At 38.8% G+C, this 27,239-nt stretch overlaps 2 protein-coding genes across 2 annotated transcripts in view; both read left to right on the top strand.

The window, feature by feature from the left end:
• LOC134662650 (uncharacterized) overlaps positions 1-8,346 on the top strand; it is a 54,367-nt gene extending 46,021 nt beyond the window's left edge. The window contains exons 6-9 of the mRNA XM_063518923.1: positions 2,803-3,048; positions 5,877-6,034; positions 7,292-7,848; positions 8,180-8,346. Coding sequence (XP_063374993.1) covers positions 2,803-3,048; positions 5,877-6,034; positions 7,292-7,848; positions 8,180-8,346 — 1,128 coding nt within the window. The remainder of the gene's footprint in view (positions 1-2,802; positions 3,049-5,876; positions 6,035-7,291; positions 7,849-8,179) is intronic.
• Positions 8,347-24,326: 15,980 nt separating this feature from the next.
• The window catches only part of LOC134662394 (spondin-1), a 33,830-nt gene continuing 30,917 nt past the window's right edge, over positions 24,327-27,239 (top strand). The window contains exons 1-2 of the mRNA XM_063518608.1: positions 24,327-24,343; positions 26,944-27,038. The gene's annotated coding sequence lies outside the window, so the exon portion shown is untranslated. The remainder of the gene's footprint in view (positions 24,344-26,943; positions 27,039-27,239) is intronic.

Genomic DNA, 27,239 nt, shown 5'->3' on the forward strand with positions numbered 1-27,239 from the left:
GATATCACCAACCTAGTCAACAGGCCAACACCAAACTGAAATAATACATGGTTTCATGCCCCTCATACTCCAATAAGATCGGTTCAATCAATAATAAAACTCCCATAATCATATTAGTATTCCTGGTTACCTCTCTAGCACTCCCTTTTTAATTAAGGCGAAACAAAATTTTTGAGATGTATTTACATAACGCTATTTGTCATTTGTTTAATGTGATCATAAATAATTAATGTGTCCCTATAATTCCTACTGCGATTATTGCATGTTAGTTTAAGCTACTAATAGTTTTAACTGTTTAGTGTATAAGATCTTCTTTTTTTTTAAATTTACATGTGTGGTGCTGTATGTAGATGGTTTTTGCAATAAACGTTTTTCTATTATATTCTATTCTAATTATTTATTATACATACAAGGGAGCAAAGTTGTTGTTTATCTCTCGCCTCGTGCTGTATTTATAAACCAGAGCGATTTCGCTCTCGAAAACTGATGCGAGCGTAGAGAACGATTCAAAAAGGTGAATCGAATCGTGGACGATACTGCGAGGGGTTCAAGGGTCGAGCAGTAGTGGATGTGCAGTCTTGGCTGCCCTAGGCCCGGGCCCTGTAGTAACTATAACTACTAGCCGTCCCTTTCTCAACCCTCATATAGACTGCCGCCCCTAAATGTCTTGCCGAAACTACATTGCTGCATTTTGCTACAGTGTTACAATTTTGTTTAACGCAACATGGCGAGCAAAATACTATCTAAAAAAACAACGGGTTGCACTCCGGGAGTGCCGGCAGAAGTGAAAACTCAATGACTAGTGCAAAATGCACTATGTATAACGCCATCTAGCGTTAGCGTTAATTACTTGAAACCCCTAAGCACATCACTGTTAGTACTTGAGTTATATTAATACCAGTTAGAGCGAAACTCACTAGATGGCATTTAAATCAATAAAGAAAAACTCAATGACATTACATGTAACAGTTTTTCGATCAGGTCACGTGTCCGTCTTACGGTCACGGTTATGGTTACGGTCACATTTTGAGTACCAACCCATTTTTAGTAAAGTTAATTATTTCAGTGTACATAGAGACCAAATTCAGACAAAATAAATACACAGTATGTATTTGTGTCATTCAAACGCTTTTTTAACGCGCGTTGAAAAAGCTGCCGTGCGAATGGGGCCTCATTTTTTATCTCGAGTTATCATTTTTTCCCCACCTCAAAAAGTGCCCAGCGCCGCTAAAGAAGTTTTCACTTCAAAAGTTACAAATTGAAACTCATTCGCATGAATGTTTTTAAATGTGTTGTCATCAACATTGTCGATTATTAGAGCGCGAAGAAGTAACACTCTCAAACTTCTGTTCGTTCTATTTTCTTTGTATTCAAATTTTTAGCTACTTATTATTGTAAAACGAATGCCAGACACATATATTACTTCAATGTATATTGTATTTTTTCCCTTATTTTCTCGTAATGCATGTTAATTATAAGATGTAATTATTTTTGAAAAGATGTGTCCCGCCGAGTTTGTTGCCGGTCCCATATTGGGATACCCTCCTCCAATTGAGGGGGGATTTAAATCTTCTCGGGGCAGAGGTGTAGGGTTGGAGCCGGTCTACCTAGCTTTATTTGACGTTCATAAGCGCATTGTAATTATGCCTACTTGAATAAACTATCTTTTATCTTTATCTTATCTTATCTAATGTTCATGCTAAGATTCATGTTATTTTAAAATGAAAGCGTAACTTCGATTGTATGGCGGCGGCTAAGTTCTCTTAAAAGTCGGCGGTAACTTGATATTCAAAAAACATTTGCAATACATTCAGTAATGTCTCCAAAGTACACAATTTAGGCTGTAGTCTCGTCAGTCTCCCTATGAGCCGACGTCACGGCGCCGCTACTTGTTGAGCACCCGGGCGGGGGCATGCTTGTTTATTTCGGTCATTAATCCGGCGGGACGGAGTGGCGTGAAATGCGAGACATATTTATTATAGGTACTTACATACAGTCAGCAGCAATAGTTGCTAAGCGGGCGAGGTGTTCAAAATTACCTTGACGCGCTTTATTGTCTTAACAATAAAGTCGCGTCAAGATCATTTTGAACACCTCACCCGCTTAGCAACCATTGCTGCTGACTGTACCTATAGGTACATGGGCAACACTACAAGTTTTAAGAACGAGGCACTTTTCTTCTGTTATAGGTTCCCTGAACTTTTTCTGACGCGAATAATTTTTGCAACCAATTTTTAGAACCAACTTGAAAAGCACATGGCGCGTGTTACCTTAGCCACTTTGTAGGCAATTTGTAGGTAGGTATATGGAGATTTTGGGCCCTTAGTGTTTATTTTATTGTGTTTATTGTCATTTATTGCATACATGTATATTGATGCATAGAAATACATGGTGTTATACTTAATGTTACTAATAATTCGGCGGTAGGCTAGTCCAATGTACCTATATTTAACGATTTTAATCCGAGATAAGGAAAACCACTAGCTTTAATTAAGCTATTATTAACCGAGCTGATTAGTTTCTTGTTATTTTTCCAATTACAACGAATGACAAAGTCCATTCACATTTTATTAGTTACTACACATTTTTACTTATAACTGTCGAAAGAACTTGATTCTTACAGGCTTATTTTTTATTTGAAATTTATTTAACAATACATAACCAGTTAAGTCAACCATATTTGGTTGCGAGACTTGCAGTTTACGTGTTACGTTTCAGATTGGTTTTGGGAATGAAGCTAGCTCCATAATTGATAGTTCTTTTACGTTTCCCGTACTTATATTGACTTGTCCTATATTCCAGCAATCGTCGCTATCAACGAAGGTAGCGCAGCGCATGTCATTCGGGCTGCTGGGGCGCGCGGCGGCGCGCTGCGAGTTCGTGCGCATGAAGGGGCCCCACGGCAAGGGGCACGCCGAGATGGCCGTGGCTCGGCCGAGGGGCGCCGGCGTTGATACGCCTACGTCCGAGCCCGGGCTGACCGCTACCGATCTCTGGGACAGTGATTGGGAGGAGGATCCGGAGGAGATGTTCATGTATCGACATCAGGTGAGTGAAACAGCCGCCGACGGGTGCGGGGATTGACGCTTCTGCTTTTAATCTCCTGAGTTGTTCTGTTGTTCGTGATCCACACTAGGTTAAGGCGAGGTAGGTCGCCCTAGAGGCGCGGAACCTTCCTAATTTTGAAGAGTCGTGGCTATAGATCTTTGGGATAGTTTGTTAAACCCTACTTCTATTGATTTCTGGAAGGAGATGTTCATGCATCGTGTGGAGTTGAACCATATCAAAAAGCATAAAAAATGACAAAGGCGTGTCCATTGAGCCCGTACGGGTCACACAGCTCGTTCTGCTTTTGAACCTAGGCTGAACGTACAACCCTGGCAACTAGTTTAAACCGGAGCCGAAGTAAAACTTTTAAAACTATTTGGCTAAGTGTGGCAAAATAGTAAAGCTTTGAAACTTGGTTCCACTTCAACTAATTAATATAAATCTCGATTAGTGTTAGCAATCTGCTCCTTAGTATAAATAATATATAACGTTAATCTCGAATAGTATGGCGGGTCCGGTAAATGGTTTTATTGTAGGTGCAGCTGATGTTTTCAGGCAAAAAGCTGTAGTTAAGGAAGAATTTTTATTTGCATTTTTTGGCAGTAGTGCTAGTGTTATAAGTTATAAGCTACACAGCTGTGTTTTCGGAACTTGAAGTAATTAGTTTTCTATTAGTAAGAAAGCTAATTACCAAGAAGAGTTGCTTTAGTTAGGCAGTCATTCTCACATTCGTAACTTGGGAGTTGGGAGGTAATTTCAAGTTTTGTTTAAATACGACTAAGTGCCGTTTTATAATTAATAATAGGTGTAAATGTTCATTTTCAGTTCCTTTAGTAACAATACTTTCGTGGGACTCAGACATTAAAGGGTATAGCCGGGTAAGCATGGCCAAACTGCCCTTAGCGAAAAAAACAATTTCCTTTTACTGGATTATTAACCTATGTATACGTAGTGCTTTCACCAAATATTAAGCCTCAAATGCTTCAGATTTAAAAAAAAAATGCAAAAAAAGAAAAATCATTTTTATTTTATTACAGCCAAAGTACTAATCCGATTTCTTTGTAATTTGGGTATGTTGTATATACAATTAAGGTCGCTTTCTGAAAAAAATAATATTGAATTATCTCTTAAAATAATAGTAAAAAATTTAGATGAAAATTTTCAGAAAAATAAAAAAAATACATGCGAGATAGCGACAGTTATCAAATTTACATATTTCATGTAGAATTTAATAATGTTTAACATATATTTTTTTCAAAAATTAAAATCGGGATTAACAGTGTTAAAAACTCGAATTTGTAACATCCCATAATACCTTCTCTTCATACAAAATAACTTGTACGTTATACTAGAAAGTTATATTCCCAACGCAATTTGAATTTAGAACGCGACTTATTTCGCTGAGCGCGGACCTTAAACTCCGTGGCTGTATGCGGCTAGGGCGAACGGCATTAAGACATTTAAAAAGCGGCCAAGTGCGAGTCGGACTCGCCCATGAAGGGTTCCGTATTTAGGCGATTTATGACGTATAAAAAAAACTACTTACTAGATCTCGTTCAAACCAATTTTCGGTGGAAGTTTACATGGTAATGTACATCATATATTTTTTTTAGTTTTATCATTCTCTTATTTTAGAAGTTACAGGGGGGGGGGGGGGGGACACATTTTACCACTTTGGAAGTGTCTCTCGCGCAAACTATTCAGTTTAGAAAAAAATGATATTAGAAACCTCAATATCATTTTTGAAGACCTATCCATAGATACGCACACGTATGGGTTCGATGAAAAAAAAAATTTTGAGTTTCAGTTCGAAGTATGGGGAACCCCAAAAAATTATTGTTTTTTTTTTCTATTTTATGTGAAAATCTTAATGCGGTTCACAGAATACATCTACTTACCAAGTTTCAACAGTATAGTTCTTATAGTTTCGGAGAAAAGTGGCTGTGACATACGGACGGACAGACAGACGGACAGACGGACAGACAGACAGACATGACGAATCTATAAGGGTTCCGTTTTTTGCCATTTGGCTACGGAACCCTAAAAAAAGCGCGGGAACAGGAAAATAGGCACGAATTTTATACAGAGCGTTAACGATTGAAAAATGTCTGTTCCTTTGATGAATAAAATACGTCACATTCTAAATTCAAATTCGTAAAGACTGCGTTCACAATATACTTCATTCGTTTATGACTACTTAGCTTTGCTTGTATGAAGAGAGAGTATTATGGGATGTTACAAATTCGAGTTAAGCACACTGTTAATCCCGATTTTAATTTTTGAAAAAAATATATCTTAAACATTATTAAATTCTACATAAAATATGTAAATTTGGTAACTGTCGCTATCTCGCACGTATTTTTTTTATTTTTCTGAAAATTTTCATCTCAATTTTTTACTATTATTTTAAGAGATAATTCAATATTATTTTTTTCAGAAAGCGACCTTAATTGTATATACAACATACCCAAATTACAAAGAAATCGGATTATTACTTTAGCTGTAATAAAATAAAAATGATTTTTCTTTTTTTGCATTTTTTTTTTAAATCTGAAGCATTTCAGGCTTAATATTTGGTGAAAGCACTACATATACATAGGTTAATAATCCAGTAAAAGGAAATTGTTTTTTTCGCTAAGGGCAGTTTGGCCATGCTTACCCGGCTATACCCTTTATTAAAACGCTTGGCATGTTTCGCTTTTACATATTTATTTTTAGGACTTAGAAGATTATTATCAGGAGTTTTATCTTGATTCTAGATACAGCTCCTCGTTATGGAGTGAAACTAATATATTCTTATTCCATAAATAAATGGATGTAATTTCCAGCGGCGTCTGAGCGACCCCAGCGCCAACCTGAACAACTACTCCCGCGCCGGGTGGCGCACCAAGGACGGCAAGGACAAAAGCCGCTCCGAGAACGAGGGGCTCGACTCGCTCGTGTCCGGGCTGGCCGAGGTGCAGGCCGGGGATCTGCGCGACGGTACGTTGCTTTCAGATGAGAGTCTAGATCTGACGAATGCGCCAGTCGCGAACTGTCGTTAGCTGCTCGCGTGTATTTCGTAGTACAGTCAAGGTATTAAAAGTCGACAATGTATCTATCCTCTAGCCGCCTAGACGTCAAAACGTGCCAAGCCAAATGCAATTTTGATTTGTCAAAATAAAGATTCAAATTAGAATGGAACGAGAAAACTTTTTATGGGCCTCTGGGCTGCTAGAGGGTATGACTGTTGCGGTCGCATTCGCTGGATCTGGATTCGCTTTTGCATGCATTGTATTTTTATCGCCTCTCTCCTATGTTCGCCGCATGCGCCGAGTAAACTGACGTCTTGTCAATGTAATAGTGTAATAAAACTCTTCTGTAATTTAACGTACGTACGTAACGTACTGTCAAGTTCGAGTCGTAATATATTTTTGAAACATAAAATAGATGTTTGTGAACTGGACTGTATGGTTAACGTAGGATCGCGATATCTCTTACTATATTTAGGTCTTGTCATAGGAGGATAGGCAAATAAACAGGTGAAGTTTCATGAGTGTCTAATCTAATTCGAACCTTAGATCGTAGTGCTAAAGTTGATATTCTATTGATACGTATGTGGTCAATAGATCGTACTATGTCTGGAAAAGGATTGAAATTAATACCGCCTACCCGCACCTACTGTTTTTCAGCCCCTAAATCCTCGGAACTGGTGCACGCATTGTAAAACATTGCACAGCGTTTATCGTAGCACGCTTTTGTCGTATTCCACTTTATATATTATGTCACAGCGTAGTCGCGTAGACCTATGTAGTAGTCGCAACACCAACTGGCGACTGAAATCATAAGACGCCATCTATGATCTCGGTCGTCAGGGGGTATTGCGGTAACCGCTATGCACGCGCAGCCTAGACCCGCCAGCCCTCGGAGGAAGCCGCGCCTTTCCGAACTGCTCCGGATCGTTCCGGACCGTAACGGAATAGTAGACGCTAGATCTTTAATCGGCGCTATGGAAAAGTTTAACTGAGTCTGAATCAACGATGTCCGGGATCGGGCGAATTTTACGGGATGTAGAATTGGAAATAGTCGTTTTGTAAGATGTACAATGTTAAAGACGTCGCTTTCGACATAATGTCCGGAGTCGATGATAAATTATTTAAAATTTACTAAAATATCTAGTAATTCATAGATTACAAATACAATTAAATTAACACAAAGTTTTTTGTATATATAACAAAATCGTCGCAATCTCGAAATCGAAAAGCAAAATTCGCTCGGTCCCGGGCCCGGCGTGTGACCCGGTGTTGTGTGCAGCGCGCTCGGCTTCCTCCGCGGCGCCGACGCGCATGGGCGCGCTGCTGCCGCGCGCCGCCGCCGCCGCCGACGCGCGCTCGCCGGCGTGCCTGCGCGCCGTCACGCCGCGCCGCCGCCGGGGCCGCAGCGCGCCCGCGCCGCCGCCGCTGCGCCCGCTGCCGCGCGCCGCGCCCGCCGCCGCCGCGCCGGACGACGGCGGCTGCGAGCTGGCGGCCGAGGCCGGCTGGCTGCTGGAGGCGGCGCCGGCGGCGGGCGCCGCGCCGGCGGCCCGCGGCCCCGCCGGCGCGGAGACCGTGCGCGGGGAGGAGGAGCTGCCCAGCTGCGGCGAGTACCGGCTGGTGGCGGGGGAGAGGGGCGGGTCGGACGCGCGCGGGTACGCGACGCTGCCGCGGAACGCGCGCGGGCTGGCGAGCGCGCTGTGGCGGCGCGCGCCGCTGCCGCCGCGCCGCACCACGCCGGACGGCACCGACATCTACTACTGGTGCGACGTGCCCGAGCGGAGTCGCGGTAGGTTGACCGGCTAGGTTCCGGATCGTCTCCGCGGGTGAGTTTTCTTATTGACGCGACTTAGATACCTGATGTATGCCCTGCACTGAAGAATGACAAAATAAGTCTTTATTCTTAAAATTCTTTTAACGCAAACGTTTCAAAATGTATATCAGTATTGTTTGGGTGTTTGAAAAATGTATTTCTTTTTTCAAATAACGCATGTTGTGGAACTAGGTAGGGTCACGGTAGAGCGGCGGGTCGGTATCACGGAACTCCAGATCGAATCCTCACGCGGGGCGGTGACTTTTTCCATTGATTAATTATTAGTAACATTTGTTATGTCCCTCAGAGCTGGACGATGGCGCGTACAACCCGCTGTGGGCGATGCGCGGCTTCACGCAGACGTTCGCGCTATGGAAGGAGGGCAAGCGCGCCTCGTCCGCGCCGCTGCAGGCCTACCTCACCTACGTCACGCTGCCATGGTGGTGCATCGCCAAGGGTGAGTTACGTGTGTGACATGAGGCTCACAGGGACGACGCTACAACCCGCTGTGGGCGATGCGCGGCTTCACGCAGACGTTCGCGCTGTGGAAGGAGCAAGCGCGCCTCGTCCGCGCCGCTGCAGGGCTGCCTCACCTACGTCACGCTGCCGTGGTGGTGCATCGCCAAGGGTGAGTCACGTGTGTGACATGAGGCTCACAGGGACGACGCTACAACCCGCTGTGGGGGATGCGCGGCTTCACGCAGACGTTCGCGCTGTGGAAGGAGGGCAAGCGCGCCTCGTCCGCGCCGCTGCAGGCCTACCTCACCTACGTCACGCTGCCGTGGTGGTGCATCGCCAAGGGTGAGTCTACAGGGTGGATTTTCTTTTTGGGCCAGTGAGGGCAGCTATCAGATCCCGTACAGCTACGCGAAATTGGTCTTAGAAGACCTTCCCTCGATTTCAAATTGATGGAAATTGCCGGTTACAGATTTTGGAAAAAACATACAGGGTGTGAGAAAAAGGTCATTTTTGACAAACTTTTTTTATGCCAATCGATCCCATTCCTATTGAGGATCAAAAGCTTGTATGGAAGCAAAAAACAAATTCCGGCTAGAAAAGCCACAAAACGAGGAAAACTTTTCCCATGCAATTTGTATGAAAATGAATACATACTTTTATTTTTCACATGCTATTTTTGTATGCCAATCGATTCCATTCCTATCCAGTATCAATAGTGTTTTCGGGGTCAACTTACGGTAATGTACTAAAAAGCCACAAATTAAAGAAAACTTTTTCCATACATTTACTATGGAGAAAACGTGAAATTTAATTCACTGTTTTCTATCTGGCCAATCAGTCCGGTTACATTTAAGAACCATAATAGTGTATGAAGACATTGCTGTAGGACTGATAGGCGAGGTAGAAAATTGTGAATAAAATTTCACATTTTCTCCATAGTAAATGTATGGAGAAAGTTTTTACTAATTTTTGGCTTTTTTGTACATTACCGTAAGTTGACCCCTAGGATACTATTAATACTGGATAGGAATGGAGTCGATTGGCATACAAAAATAGCATGTGAAAAATAAAAGTTTTCATTTTCATACAAATTGTATGGGAAAAGTTTTCCTCGATTTGTGGCTTTTCTAGCCGGAAATTTTTTTTCGCTTCCATACAAGCTTTTGATCCTTAATAGCAATGGGATCGATTGGCATCAAAAAAAAAGTTTGTCAAAAATGACCTTTTTCTCGCAACCTGTATGTTTTTTCCAAAATCTGTAAAAGCCAATCTTCATTAATTTGAAATCGAGGGAAGGTCTTCTAAGACCGTTTTCTCGTAGCAGCACGGGATTTGGTAGTTGCCCTCACTGACCCAAAAAGAAAATCCACCCTGTATACGAGCCCCTATCACGTATACAGGGTGGCCCATTTAGATCGGTCAGTATGGGAAAATTTGAAACTATTTGACATACGACGATCTCTTCTTAGGAACCATGTCATCGATTTTAGTAACAAGAAAAACTGCATTCATACATTTAAATTTTTTTTATGTAAAATGTATTGAAAAAAATGGTGGCCATTTCGAAAACATACTAAAATAAATTAAAGGATATGAAAACAATGAATTTTATTCATTTCAGACATCATGTTTCATAGTAACATTTACTGCTTAAGACCTACACAATCGATATCTAAATAGAAATAATTTTAGATTTTTTTTTTTTCAAAACGTCCGGGTTCGACTCCCGAGATGAGTACACATTTTTTTTAAATGTATGAATGCAGTTTTTCTTGTTACTAAAATCGATGAGATGGTTCCTAAGAAGAGATCGTCGAATGTCTTATAGTTTCAGATTTTCCCATACTGACCGATCTAAATGCGCCACCCTGTATATCCGGCGGTTGGTAAACAAGTTGCGCGGTGATTTTCGAAGGTAGCTGAGTTTTAGCCGTTTTAGGACTAAGTAAAACTAATTTATAAGGAAAATACATACATATAAAATATGCATTACATTTTGATTTACTTAATATAATACAAACCAGCTTTATAGACAGGTGGAAATCGGCCTGTTTCGAGAAAAGTCGTCGACATCTCTTCTAAATACCTAAAACTGGTATGGATGTGTTCCTTGTGATCTCTAGAATACGAAATGACCGGTTTTAGTTTATGGAGTGGGGGACGGGTCGAAAAAAAGGGGGGCAAAGATGGCGGCCGACCATTATTGATATTTGTTCACATCTTGAGTCCTATGGGACCGATCGGTTCGTGTGAGGTGTCGTTTGAAAGAGTATTAAACGTGCTATTATTGTTTCATAATAACCATAGTCATAACTGTAGTCGTTTACAAAATATTTTAAAATATTTGATTTTATACCGTGCATGGATGGCATAAGTACTGATTAAATATGCGCCTAACTCAATAAATTACAACAATACCGCAATTATTTTATTACAAAATATACGAGACATTTCATTAGCTTACCAAAAACATAAGTTTTATTGGCGTATGATATTATATAACCAATTAATAACGAATTTTGTTCAGCATGGGTCACTACGCACCGTCACGTAAATGGCGGGCGACCGACGTAAACTTTTCATTATTTCTCGGGTTCTATTTTATTGATCAATTGTTGATAGGTACCATTTGAAAGGTTATTAAACGTACAATAAATGGTTTCTAATAGCCGTAGTCATAACTCTAGTAATTTACAAAATATTTTAAAATATTTGATTTTTTTACCGTGCATGGATGGCATAAGTACTGATAAAATATGCGTCTAACTCAATAAATTATAACTTTACTCCAATAATATTCTTACAAAACGTACGTGAAATTTCATTAGCTTTCCAAAAATATAAGTTTTATTGGTGTATGATATTATATGTTAAGTAATTACGAATTTTGTTCAACATGGGTCACTAAGCGCCGTCACGTAAATGGCAGGAGATCGGCGTCAACTTTTCATTATTTCTCGGGTTTTATTTTATTGATCAGTTCGTGATAGATACCATTTGAAAGAATATTAAACGTACTATAATTGGTTTTCAATAACTGTAGTCATAACTTTAGTCATTTTCAAAATAATTGAAAACATGATTTTTTACCGTGCATGCACATAAGTACTGCTAAAACATGGTTCTAACTTAATAAATTATAACTTTATCGCAATTAATGTATTTACAAAATATACGAGACATTTCATTATCTTTCCAAAAACATAAGATTTATTGGTGTAAGATATTATATAACCAAGTAATAATGAATTTTGTTCAGCATGGGTCACTGCGCACCGTCATATAAATTCCAACAAACAATTAGGCGACACTTAGCACCTATTTTCTTACCTAAAGACAGCCTGGCTCTAGAATAGCTACATCTATAGTCTTAGTTTACAGTTTACAGGCTCTGGTGAGATAAAAGTGTTTAAAAGGTTCATCTAAAGATTTAAGATCTACAGTAGCTGTTTTGGGCGCTATATTGCATGTTAAGCTGCTAGTATTATAGCTTATAGCTCAAAGTGAATTGAACAACCTTAACATCTATATGAGTAATAATCTGCAATTTTCACTTAAGGTTCTAAACGTGTGATAAAGCCTTCTACTTATAGCTTTTTATATCGCAATCGCTACTTAACTCTCTTGTATGACTTACAGTCGAACAGAGAAGTTATGAGTCGCTATTATAGATCTAAGATCATGTAGTTACAGACGAGCGTTATTTAAATACCGTAGTACATCTTATAACTGTCAATAGAGTCATACTTACAAGCTAAAACTACAATGCCAAACGCCAATGAATCAATAGGTAAGCAAAAACTATAAATTAGACCGTAAAATAAAATAGTAAATAAATATAATATAGATAGTTTACTCAATATTGACCTTATCTTACTATTACTATACTTAAAACCGGACTTCACGGATAGTTATTATGTGGACATACGCTGCTACTCAAATAGTAGTCACTTATTTTGCATCCTGGAGCGTGCGGCGACAAATATCTCTTTAACGCCACAAGCCTCAGATCTCACTAAAAAGGTGATTTTAAATTATTAACTACGGAGTGGGTTTGAAAACGTTTTACGTGTAGACGCGTGAGTCAAATAACAACACAGATATTAAGTACTTCATATGCAGTGGTTTTGCAATCATGAAAGCTACGAACTTAACGATGTTATGAACCTAGAACTGGGCTTTTGTCAAAAGAGTCAAACTATACTTAAGTTTCCTGTGATAAAAAAACAAAACAAACAAACCATCATTTATATCGATATTTTATCATTTTGGATACCTACATTATAAAATGTACTGTCAAACAATAATAGAATGCTGCTGGTCTACCAGGCGCTCGCCGCGCCGTGTGTTTGCTTGCTTGGCGAAATTGGTCCTGGCATACCTACATATATGTTTATAGTTGTACGGTAACTAAACAATATTTTTGGAAAGTTAATAAATAGTTTGCTGATTTTACTCTAAAAATTTCACGCTATATTTACTACATTATCTCTTTCTCAAATTATTTCAGTCACTAAGCAAACCTCTAAGGTAAAAATTAAACATTTTCTTTAATATTTTTAAAATGGTTATTTTGGGCCTCACATTTCAAACAATCGAGTATTCACAGAAAATTTAATATGCTTGCAAATGGTATCCACCATGTATCAGAAAAATAGAACCTGAAATATAATGAAAACTCAACGATGGCCGGGCTCCATTTACGTGACGGTGCACAGTACCCATGCTGAACAAAATTCATGATTACTTAGTTATACAACATTATAAAGCAATAAAACTTATATTTTTGGATAGCTCATAAAATTTCCCGTATATTTTGAAAATATTTATTGCGGTAATGTTATAATCTATTGAGTTAGAAGCATGTTTTACCAGTACTTATGTCCATGCACGGTAAAAATCATATATTTTCAATTATTTTGTAAATGACTACAGTTATGACTACGGTTATTAGAAACCAATTATTGTACATTTAACATGCTTTCTAATGGTATCCATCACCAATTGATCAGTAAAATAGAACCCGAGAAACAATGAACAGTTGAGGTCGGTCGCCCGCCATTTACGTGACGGTGCGTAGTGACCCCTGCTGAACAAAATTCATCATTACATGGTTATATAATACCATACACCAATAAACCTTATGTTTTTAGAAAGCTAATGAAATTTCTCGCATATTTTGTAATAACATGAATTGCGGTAAAGTTATAATTTATTGAGTTAGACGCATGTTTTGTCAGTACTTATGCCATCCATGCACGGTAAAAAATCATATATTTCAAAATATTTTCTAAACGACTACAGTTATGACTACAGTTATTATGAAGCAATAATAGCACGTTTAATACTCTTTCAAACGACACCTGAAACGAACCGATCGGTCCCATAGGACTCAAGATGTGAACAAATATCAATGCTGGTCGGCCGCCCACATTCCCCCCCTTTTTATCGACACGTCCCCCACTCCATAAACTAAAACCGGTCAATTCGTATTCTAGAGATCACGAGGAACACATCCATACCAGTTTTAGGTATTTAGAAGAGATGTCTACGAAAATCGTGAAGGAGACGACTTGTGTTTAATTTAACGCCAGACTATTATGAAACCAAGCCTTCCACAAATTCGTAGCTGAGCATAATAAATTATTACCGACCGCCTTAACGGTAGAGTAGACCTAGGTATAATATTTCTACGGATTTCAGTTGCGAAGATTCATTAACTATATAAGATTTGTACAGATATGGAACTGGCACTCGGCGGTCGGCGGCATGCAGGGAGCATATCTGGCCGCACCCTTGGGGCTATTCATAAATTACGTCATTTCAAATTGGGGGGGGGGGGGTCAGGATATCGGATGATGGTAGCATGACGTAGGAGGGATGAAGGTCATTCGAATTAAGATGGTTGGATGATTTTAAGGGGGGGGGGGGGGGGGGGGGGTAAAAATTCGTCAAAAATAGATGACGTCATTTATGAACAGCCCCCTTAGAGTTTTGAAATCAATGAATGATTTGCTATAGATAATAATTGAAATGATTTTCTAACTGTTTTTTATTTTGATTTGCAGATATCCTGGACCACCGTGAAGAACCCATCCTGACGTTCTGAACTGCACTCCCGATTAAAACCGAGGTTAAGTTACCTGCATCAAAGAAGGCCCGGTCTTAAACTTTCAAAATATCATACTTTTATAAGTGTGAAGGGGTTCAAATTTAGCGTCCATGTCCGCAGGTACCATAGACTAAACTGCAAGTTCATATTAAACATGAGGAAAATAAAAATAACAATGGGCCTTCTTTGGTACAGTATTGGTACAAAATGTAATGAAACCTATCTTTCAACTATTGTTGTGATATTGCCGCGAAAATATAACTTTTTTTAGATACTTGTCGTTGTAAATGATTTAAGGTCCAAACATACCTAATTACAGTTTTGACAAAAGTACTATGAAATAAAAGTTTGTTAGACTAAAGGGTTTGCCTTACGTAGGTACGGTATTTTTCCAGACAGGTATTGTCTCTACTATTTTATGTGAAGACGCGTTGCTTTATATTTCTTAGAAAGCTGTTCATATCATTCCAGATAGTTAGGCGAACAAATTATGATAAACGAAACGGATATCTATATAATAACAAGTAACTGCTTGTCTCTATATCTAGTCAAACGTCAAAAAATATGGGAGCTCTCAAATATAAAATATAAGTTAACACGTTCACTGCCCCGTGCCCCACGTATGGGTCACGGTGGGACAGTGAACGTGTTAACATAATACAACTGTCTTGTGACTGTAGTCAGCGGTAGAAATAACTAAACCATCAAACCCCGGTGCAGACACATAATATGTTAGAAGCGAATCCGAAAGAGTGCAGATCGACATGTAACGGTGTGTGGGTAAGCCACAATTAAACTCGCAGCACGTTAGTAACTACTATGTGAAGATGGCACGTGAATCGGTTACTCCTTGAACCCATTTATAAAAAGTTTGCTGACTGCTGCTGCTAAAAAGTCAGCTAGTAGTCAGGAATGTGGTCAGGTTGCCTGATCTTAATACCGCGATGCTATTTCATATTAGGTCAACGTTGGCCCATCTAAGGGAAAAAATAAATTCTACCCTTCACAGTATCAGCAGCAGATCCTCGTTTTGGTATTGTGATTGTTTAAAACATTTAATCAAATGTTTTTTTTTATTTATTCGGCACCGCTTTTCCACCGGCTTTTTAACCATTTGACCGCCAAAGGCCAGAAACCCACATTGTTACATTTTAATATTAACTTTCATAACACAATACAATAAGGTTTAGATTCGCTCGAAACTGTTTCTTTTCTGGTTTATAAAGTAGTGTGTAGTGTGTATTATCATTTTGAACCCTGGTTGTGTAGATATTTCTACTGCAAGACGGTTGTCTTAAATATAGCTGGTCAAGCAGATCTTGTAAGTAAAAAAAGGCGCGAAATTCTAATCTTCTATGGGACGATATCTCTTCGCGCCTACATTTTTCAAATTTGCCGCCTTTTTCTAGTGACAAGATCTGCTTGACCAGCTATATGATGTAATTTGGAGATCCCATATTAATCTATTTGTGTATAATGTTCAGTGCTAGATTCGGTTGTTGTATTACCATTATAAGACTACCTACATTATGTTCCTATGTTTAATTGTACCTACTTATTTAGCTCTTACAATCCTACTTTAAGGCATGAATTGATCTCGAAGTTTATTTGGTATTTATGCTCGTACTATAGCTACCGCTTTTTTCCAAAATACCAGATTCATACGTGATCTAGATTGTCAATGAAATATATATGTTAAAAATAAATCAAATTTGGAAACTTTTTGAACTACATGGTATTTAAAAATGTTAGACGGAGAGCTAGCCCCGGAAAGTGGTTCGTAATTTCGAGAGCAGAGAAACTAGACAATTAGTCTGCTATTACTGGATCCAGGCATCTGGCAGCTGTGTATGGGTGAAGGTCAGAATGACAACCCCAGCAACACTTCAGCACGAGAAAAGTCTCGAAGTTGTCACTAAAGGAAGGACCCTAAGTACGAAGAATTTCCCGCCCGTTCCCGTCTCTATCGCACGTGCGTAATTATTTGCTGTCCTGCCCATGATTCCGGCAGTTAATCTTGTTTTTTAAATTATATATGAACAGCTTTCTGTAATGACACTGCAAGCGGGACAGGGACAGCACTATAATTATGCGCGTGAGATAGAGACGGGAAATTGTGGGTCAGTGTACACATTCTTAGCAAACTAACTAGAAGGGTTTCGTAGCTCTTATACTATATCATTTTCCGGGCTAGCTTTTAGTCTAGTGGTAGTTTGGAAAAACGGCGGAATTTTCTAGTCACATCGAGGCCTAAGGCAACAAGTACAAAGCTTTGTGTAACGGAATCTAAAGGCCAGAATCGATATTATTTTGAATTAAAATATATAAATAAATGTGTAAATTATAAAATATATAAAACCGGATGTCAACATTGTATTCTCCACTGATGTTATATTTTCTATTAGTTATTCGATAAAAAAACTGTATTCTCAACACAACTGTTTATGACACTTATTCTCTATTTTCTGTATGTTAAAGGTGTCTTCAGATTTGAAGATTGTGTGGAACTTGCACGCCTTTTTAAAGCAATGTGCAGAATCATCTTGGTCTAACACTAGTGGCGCCGCCAAGTGTCCATGTGGGGCAATATCGCGTGCTTGTAAATGTTGGTTCGTAAAGCGGCGATACTAGAAGTTAAAGACATTGCGACTAGATGGCGCTCAAGGACCTTTTGTATACAAAATACCTATCTACTTTTGTTTTCCATATTCATATCGAATTTTAATTTTATATGTATATCAATAACTAATACCAAACAGTTATTATTATTTATCATAATACCAACTTCTTATATAAGTCCGATCTCTAAGCAAAGTAGGTACATACATAATTATATTATTATAAAGTACAAGAATATTTTGGATCAAATACGCTTTGCGTTTGCAAATGCGTTTTGGATCAAAACTTTAATTTGTATAAATTATAATAATAGTGATGTCTTTAATGGAAGTTTTACGCCTACATTTTCATAAAACAGTTGTGGGGCGAATATTAATTGGTTTGACGCATGACGCACTGTTTATATTATATAAGGGCCGATACAGACGGACTGCAACCCGACTGCAATATGTATTACTGTAATGTTTTGCCGCCAGAGTGTACCTTAAACTGTTTTTTGACACGTTTTCACAGACAATCAAATATGACATTGATACATCAAGGCGGTTTGTTTACAAAGGGCCTGCCGGGAAACGCGAAATCGAAATTCAGCTACATATTTGCCTCTTTATCGCTCAAATATACAAGAGTGATAGAGAGGTTAGATAACAAAATGTCGACTCTCTCGTTTGCGGTAGACCCTTAGATTGTTTACTTGTTTTGGGAGTGGCGCCCTCTACGCAGACTTTCGCGTAATATTCCCTATTAGTATGGGATTTGTAAAAGTTGCAGTTGGGATGCAGTCCGTCTGTACAGGCCCGTAAACTTGAGCGTTACCTTGTATTTCAATATCAATGAAGTAGTAAAAAAATGCATTAAATGGTTTGATAAAATTAATGGAATTGATCCAAAAAAGCATAATTATTATAATGGTAACATAGTAACATAAACCTCCGAAGTTTTCCAACCGTTGTTATGGTCATATTGTGGAGAATTATTTTTGTAACCTAAGGCGCTGTCGACTGTAAAGGAATTTGTATCTAGTCGAGAATCTATTGATGTGCATAGTATAACGTTTACATGATTTGACTGAATTAAATAATCGCAAGCAAAACTATGCTTTCATTGTAGCTTATTGCTGCTTTCTGGGGCCCGTTTCTCAATAGCTTGTAACTTGTAATACTAGCGGATGTCACTTTTTGACAGCTTTTGTTAGAAAGGGACTTCCACTTGTATTACAAGTTACAAGCTTTTGACACGACACGAAAGAAGAAGAATTGTAACTTATCCCCGACAATCCCTAATTTATATGCTGGCAAACAAGTTTTGTCTGTAACAATATAATAAATAGCTATACTCATCCCTCTTTTGGATTTATAATAAAATAAAAAATGTACGTAAGTATTTGTTTTCACCTCACAAAGAATACATTTACTTAACCCTTTTCCAGGCCGTGCCAATCTACAACGTTTTCCCAAAAAACAAATATATTCCAAATAGTTTTGGTGATTTATTTGAAGACAAATCACATTTTCAGAAAGTACTTAGGTCGGATTATTAAGGTTGAAATTAAATTGCCACGTCGATGGTCGATGAATGCCTGGAAAAGAGTTAACAGTCTTAACTGCTGAATGAATATATGGCGATACAATTTTAAACAATAACAGTTTTGAATGATTCACGGTTAATTTCACTAGACCTATATCGACCGGGATATGAAATAAAGGTACCTAATCACAGTTCATATCCCGGTTAAATAAGTCAATTTTAAACATTTATTTTATACAATAAGTAGGTTGAAGTTACTAATAAAATGTGGGGTGAATGTTTGTATGAAAGAGATGAATTTCTCAAAAAATTGGCAAGATACTGGCGATAGTGAAGAGTAAAATAGTGTCAAACGATATATATATTTAATTTTTCGTGCATCAATCAATTTTGCTGTATGAAAGGGTAAAACGATTATTTCATCAATGAATTCTTTACTCGAAGCATCATTTCTAAATAAGCGCGGCGCGCTCATTCTTTCTTCCGTGTCTAAATATCACAATTTGTTTTTTCGGAGGTTCGGCAAACTTTTGAGAAGAACAGCCAACGCAGAAGACGATTGATATGATATGTCGCTGAAGTTTCAGGAATCTCACAAGGGCCAGGAACTTCAAGTAAGTATACCTACCTACCATCTAAACGCTGCCGCAGAAACTTTCACTTTGTAATCGACATTTCTATTCTAGTGTCATACTTATCTGTTCGTATTTTTCTAAGTTTATAAACCTAAATATGGCGCTGAGAGTGTGTAAATATAGCTGGTCAACCAAAACTTGTCAGTAAAAAAAGGCGCGAAATTCAAATTTTCTATGGGACGATATCCCTTCGCGCCTACATTTTTCAAATTTGCCGCCTTTTTCTACTGTCAAGATCTGGTTGACTAAGTATAGATACTTAGAGTTCGTTCCTTCGATATACGTTCTCGATAGCGTTTGTCGGTGCCAAACTGGTGGTACTCACACTGTACTTGTTTATATATGTACTTAGGTGCCCAAGTTGTATTTAAGTAATAATATTAAATGAGGAAAATTATGTCGATAAAAATGAAAAGCGATAGGTAGTACAATAAGTAATCGATGAGATTTTCTACATGGCTAATCCCTACTAAGATTATACTTCTTACAGGGTGCGTAGCCAAGGTGACTATCGCTTACGCTACGACAACGAAACGCTTTGTGCCTCTATCACTCTTCCATATCAGTGCGATAGTTCGCTACTTGGCATGTTGGCTACGCACCAAAGTAATTACCTACCAGAATTTTCGTATCACACGGAATACATATAATTTGAGAATTTAAATTGTAGTTTAAGCACAGTATGTGTCTCAGATTAGTAGGTATTTTATACAATCGTGATATAATGAAGAGCTTTTCAGTCGAGTACCGCGTTTTAAGGCCACGAACCTTACTGAGTGGCCTTAGTAGGATTGAAAGTAGGGTTGCCAGATCGAAAGGCGCTATTATCGGGAAAAAATATAAATTTTTCGGGATTTTGGGCTTTAAGTTGGGAAAACAAACCATTCAAACTAAATTAATTTTATTAAAAACAACGATATTTTACATTACGTCAGCTGCTCTGCCCACTCTCGCCACGCGCGCGCGCTGACGGGCTCGACGCGGGTCGCTTGCTCGCTCGACGACAGTTCGGAACTTGAAATTATTGTTTATAACGTGAAGCTGTTTTTCGGGACAATTTTCACTTTGTCGGGAATCGGGAACACATGCTAAAAATCGGGAGAATCCCGCCGAATCCCGACTATCTGGCAACCCTAATTGAAAGATAAGATTGAAAAGCTTGAGATTATATCACTATTGTATAAGTACAATACTTTTTCTACGAGTCAAAATTATTTCTTTAAACTAGTAGAAATTCTGCATTAGTTTAATTAAAGAATGACCGGGAGCAGTGCGGAGCTTGATACCTATAGGTAACAAACATTTTTTTAAAGCATTAAAGTCGTCATAAAATTTATGGTCCGTTTTATGATTGTCTATCCGGGGTAGGGTGACAATGGTGACATCACTCGTGACATCGACAGATAGGAGGAGGTTTTATGGCTCCTCTACACGATGGGCCAACGCCGGCCACTCCAAGGGACGCATTTATGCGTTAGAGGGAGCAAGTGAGGGCGTTGGCCCATCGTGTAGAGGAGCCATTAAAGCGGGATAACCTACACAAAACAATATTAAGTTTTGTATATTTTTTGTTACGCGCGGACTTTCTTTTATTTTACTCCATAGTTTTATGCACGTGTTTTATGCACGTATAACTACATATTACCTATTATAAAACACAGTATTTTTAAGGAATTCCCACTATACATTTCTAGATAATTGTGACAAAACCAACAAGAAGCTCTTATTGGTCTTAACCACACTCGGAATATTGCAACCGACGCATTAGGTATTTAACTATTGCCTAGATAAATCTAGTGAGAGGAATGTAATCTAATTGAATTATTTACATTAAACTTACTTTGTAAGTAAAAAAGCTCATATCTTCGAATGTGTACCTATTACCTGGAACAAATAAAAATAAATAATTATAATCTTACACCAGCTATAGGTAGCTATTTCAAAGTTGTATAACATTCTAGGAATTAATTAACACGTCCACTATCAGCGACCCGCTAGGCGGGTTCTCTGTGCGTAAGCGGCGGATAAACCACATATACCTACTTAATCGGCTACGGGCGTACCTACCGAGTAGCTACGTAGCTAGCGCTGGCCGTGAATGCGTTACAAGACTTTCAAAATACGCTAAAATAACAGGAAGAGGACGCACAGGACTGGAGTTTCAATAACTTGTAGATAATTTTATTTGGAACTATTGTACCTAATTGTAAGTTACGTTTAAAATCCTTTTCAAGAGTGCAAATATGCAAGAATGAATTAGCGAAACCATATAGAGCTTCTCGAATTTCTCGATGTCCTCCACCTTCGGTAATCGGCTCGTAATAGTATTGTATACAATCGTGATATAATGGAGAGCTTTGCAGTCGAGTCCTAAGTAAAGGTACGAGATTGAAAAGCTTGATTATATCACTATTGTATACAATATTTTTTCTACGAGTCAACAAAAAAAATACTTAAAACTAGTAGAAGAATCATATATGTAGGTAAAAAAACCAAAAGTATACAGCTAAGATGCGCGAGCAGCCGCGATACCTTCATACTCGTACGCGACCCGGCCCCCGCGCCCCGCGCCCCCGGCCGGTTGGTCAACGACACCTTCTCGTAACTCATGAGGCCTTGGTACTTGCTCCGCGCTTTCGATTGGTCAATTTCATTATAGTTGACTAAACTGTATCGAAATTAATATTATAGTTGACTAAACGGTATCGAAATTAATATTATAGTTGACTAAACGGTATCGAAATGAATATTATAGTTGACTAAACTGTATCGAAATAAATATTATAGTTGAATTGGGGTCCCATAGTGAAAAAAGTATGCGATTTCACTTTGGTATACGAAGTCTTAATTCAAGCATTGCAGTCGACGAGTAGAAAAACGTTTTAATAGACGTCACCCATCATCTAAGATACCTCGTAGTGTTGCCGACCGAACGTCCAGCCCTAGTAGCACGGTAGCATTTTTATCGTTTATCACCATGCCTGTCACGTTCTAACAAGTATGTAAGTGCGAAAATGACGGGCATAGTGATAGTCGATAAAAATGGAACCGTGCTGCGGGCTCAGCACGGATCCATTTTTATCCACTATCACTAAGCCCGTCACTTTCGCACTTACATACTTGTTAGAACGTGACAGGCATGGTGATAAATGATAAAAATGCGACCGTGCTATTAGGGCTGAGCCCGCTGGCCGGCCTGGCGCATAAGCAGGGTTGGGCAGTATTTCAATTACATGTATTTGAAATACGTATTTGAAATACAAATTAGTATTTTGTATTTGTATTTCAAATACTACCTCAAAAGTATTTTGTATTTGGTATTTCAAATACTGCACTCACATGTATTTAGTATTTTGTATTTCAAATACTTCAAGCTTCAAAATACATTTCTATAAATACATTTTATTAAATTCTATAATCCTAAAATGTCTAATCTCTCGCACAAGCTGTGAGCCGACCGCGAACCTCCGATCCAGCCGAGATACAATTTTCATTGGCTGGATACTGGATCTATATTAGGTCAACTTCTGCGTGGAACTTTTCGTTTAAATCTAGGGGATAGGGTCATTGCAGTAGTTTCCGTCCATGCACTAGTTTTCGACGACTTGACGGATTATCAAATATATATTTCATTTTTAATTTACTACTTTTTGCGAAATCTTCATCTTCCTCGCGTTGTCCCGGCATTTTGCCACGGCTCATGGGAGCCTGGGGTCCGCTTGGAAACTAATCCCAGTAATTGGCGTTGGCACTAGTTTTTACGATAGCGACTGCCATCTGACCTTCCAACCCAGAGGGTAAACTAGGGCCGTAATTGGAATTAGTCCGGTTTCCTCACGATGTTTTCCTTCACCGAAAAGCGACTGGTAAATATCAAATGATATTTCGTACATAGTTCCGAAAAACTCACTGGTTCGAGCCGGGGTTCGAACTCGCGACCTCCGGATTGCAAGTCGCACGCTCTTACCGCTAGGCCACCAGCGCTTCCTTTTTGCGAAATATCATTGTTATATGTAGACAGATATATTGCTTAGACGCCTTAGACATAAGGATTGAAATCAGTCCAAATTTGTGCAGGAATGTAGGTATATATTCAAATTTCGTCAAGTGGACGTAAACTAGAGCTGGACGAAAACTAGCGCAATGACCCTATAAGTTTGTATGAAAGGATATTCGTTAACGTTAAAACTAAATGCTAAACAAAAAAATAAATAAAGGTATATTTGGTAATTGAAATACATTATTTTAAACACTGTAATTTGTATTTTGTATTTCAAATACCCGTCACCAAAGTAGTTTGTATTTTGTATTTCAAATACTTTTAAAAATGTATTTTGTAATTTGTATTTCAAATACGTGGAAGCCAGTATTTTGCCCAACCCTGCGCATAAGTATGTAATAATGGACATCCGAAATGAGTGTGGATGACAGCTGCGCGTGGGCATGGCACGCGCCGTCACCGTACAGGGGTACCAGCGCAACACAAACAATTTAAAAAATATGTCCGGGTGAATGTCGTCCGTAGGTTTACTATACAATACAAATATATTTTTATTGCTCACCAATAACAAATTGAAACAACACGTACAATATACATATTAATTATATACTTGAACTTAAACTATGGTAGACAACATGGCGGTCTTATCGCTAAAGAGCGATCTCTTCCAGACAACGGTACCTTTGGGTAGTGGAGACAAGGCAAAAAACAAGTACCTAATAATAAGGCAATAAATAAGTAAGTACCTAAGTAAAAGTTTAGTCGTGTGGCGGATTATCCCTTCACGAACCCTGTGGCTGTCGTGGCGGATTTTACTTTTAAGAATTATGGGACGAAGTTGGTTACCGATTCTCTTTGTGCGAAACCTCCGTTATGGATTTTGCTCTGGTCAGTGAATCAATTTGTTATCCCTAAAATAATACATGTTCAGAGTGCGTATTCCACTGGCATCTCAAGCCGGAAGGCATCACTTGGCGCCTTGCGCCGCGGCGCTGGCTCATTAGGTACCGCCAAACGCGAGTCGCTCTCGGTTCCCTCCTGAACCGTCTTGTTACAGCTGTCCTCACTGACTGTCTCTTGTTTATTTCTGTCTGTCTCTGGTTCCTGGGCAGTAGACAGGTACGTACTTGAACCAGGCTAATTAAAAACAGGTTCCTGCTCCCGATCCCGAAGTTGGAAAACAAACACTCGTATACTTAGTTTGCCTCTAACTAAACGAGACCGAGCGCGTATTAAATATGAGACTTGAGACAAATTTGTAGGGAACGCCAAAATCAGAGTGCATTTTTATTTTACGACTTATTTATAATAGGTACGATTATCTTTCATTCCGAGGGTAACCCTTTTATTACGAGCGAGATGCATTGCAAGTATTTAATGTCAAAAGTTTACATTTATATAGTTCTACTCGTATAACCCAAATAGCTAAACCAAGTTTACTGTTGTTATTGTTTCGCGAAACGCCATAAAAAGTGGGACAAGGTCGGCGCCGGCGGCATTTCAGGCAGCGCAGTGAACTTCTTACCTACTCGAAAAGTGAGTGGTTGTTAGTTCAGTGATGTTCGTATTCGTCGCGACTTAGGCCTACACCGTACGTTTTGTAACCTGTTCTTTTGAAAATATACTTTTTATCGCGCGAGTGCCAAGCGGTATTGATGCGTCTCCTGGGCAAAACTGCTTTCGTATGTCCAACTGTTCGGCTGTTTTCCTCTACAGGTCGCATTTCCCAACCGATTCTCCTGAAATTTATTCATGATTCGATAATAATATGTTGTTTTTTCGTCGAGGCAGTTATCGGAAATTATTATTAAATATTAAATTATTAAATGGAGGAGCCATGGGGGTTCGCGAGTACAACCCATAAATCGACTAGTTTTACACTGTTGGTCTTGGCTTCTAGTCAGCTATGTGAGAAATGGGAATGTCCCAGCCTAGCCTAGCACTAGACGGAGTGACGTCAGCGTCAGCGCGAACGTGAACCAATTAGGCCACACAAGTTTGATACACCGTGTAGGTGACATTCGTCGTCTGGTGACGTCATCCGGCCCGGATTCTAAGTGGGCTGTAATATTTTTCACCTTTCAGATTGTTGATGCATGTCTCTACCTCAGTTCGTGCCATAAATAAGTACCTACTAAAAGTTCAAATATTACTTCTTTAAATTCCCGCTACTAAAGCCTTCTAAGTATCTTACATCAGACGAAATACCAAGGTACATATAGGTACATATATACTTAGCTACCTACTACAGAAGCCAGAACTAAAGCAGGTAGGTACCTAATGTTAGCCACCTAACGTACGATTAAGTAAGTATATAGGTAATTTTGTTTTTACTAGCTCTGAGCTCTGAACAAGCAATCGACACTAAAAGAATCCCTAAAAATACCTTCTGAAAACAAAAATAAATAGAAAAATAAGTCCATACGATACGAAGGTTATTTTTTCCACATAAATCTACGCCCACACTTGTCATTAAGTTAGCTAATGGCCGACGTTTGTTTTAACTAGTTCATCGTATTACTCGCTTCCTACGATTAGTCCCATTCATCTTCCGCCCACGACGAGATAGAATACGCATGTCAATTCCTTTTATACTGCTGAATGGACACATAACAAGAGACAGTCAGTGAGGACAGACAAGTATGTACCGGAGTAGTAAGTTGGTTCCTAGAGATAACCTAGCTACCTCCATATTGTATACGTACAAGGAATTTTGTTTCTGAGCCAATTCGTTCAGTTCGTACCTTGTCACAGTAAAAATAATTTGAGATCCCTAGCGGTTTTTTTGGTTGTTACTGTGGAAAAGTGGCACAGAACTCAAAATCATGTCTCAGCAAAATGTTACTCTTTGACTAGATATAAGTAATGGTACGGTCATAATCATACTTGTTCTGGTCTTCATCATGAGCAAAAGCGTACTTACATACATTCTGGCATAGCCTCCTAAGGCCCAATTAAGGTCTTTCTATAGTACCTATTCAGTTTGATGTAATTTAAACCATGTTCAATTGGAACAGAGTCGGGTTTGCTTCGTTCAATTTTCAAACTACGCAAAATCATAGGTATATATTTCCTATAATTTAGGTTAGTGGCAAATTTCCGTGGCAAATTTTTGATGTTTCGTGTGTATGGCTGGGTCTTAGGAGGATAGGCCCCTCAGAAAAAAGTTTGGGCTGTAGTCCACGCGAGCTAATCAACAACAGATTGTGGGTTTATAGTGTACCCAATTAGCGTCAGTTGTTAAGAAAAAAAAACGGTTAGTTATCATCAGTGTTTTCGTTTTGCAATCGTGACCCGTTGAGTCCAATAAATTATATACTCCAATCAACAACAACTATTTTTGATTAAATAAGCGACAGCACTTAGGTATATACCTAATGTGAAACTGTTAGCGTGTGCTTTAACAGTGTTTTACAGAGTCCAAAAATGCTTATGTTTGCTTTCCACTCGTAAATGCCATACTAGTCATACGTACGTAATGATGGTAACAGCGGTATGTAGACACATTTTATTTAGATTTCACAACATGATTTTGTTAAATTGATGTACTTAAATATATTGACATGATTAAATAAGTAAAACCGTCCGTTTAGAAATTAAGTTATTTATCTCCCAAAATTTACCTACGGTGGTTTAGGTGGTTTACTATTATACAGTCTCTTAGAAATAAAGTTATATTGATAGTATAAAATTAATGCTCGTGTTTTGACAGTTGGCAGTCAGATTGACCGGACTATCGGCGCCCGCGCAAGTGGAGTAACCGCTCGACACTTGACCCGCGAGATAAGCGCATTCTGCTCGCTCCGCTCCACTGGTAAGTCAGTTTTAGCTCTGGATTCTTGGAATTTGATCAAATCTCATGGTGTTGTGATACGCTGAGCACACTGTATTAAAACCATTTTTATACCCCAACAGTTTATGAGTGAGGTAGGTTAAATAGTTCTTCGCCTGAATATATTACATCTCATTATTGTAAAAGCTAACCTAACATAAGTGATCATTACAGATGTAATGC

This window comes from Cydia amplana, chromosome 3 (assembly GCF_948474715.1).
Source record: "Cydia amplana chromosome 3, ilCydAmpl1.1, whole genome shotgun sequence".
In the NCBI taxonomy this organism is placed as follows: Eukaryota; Metazoa; Arthropoda; class Insecta; order Lepidoptera; family Tortricidae; genus Cydia; species Cydia amplana.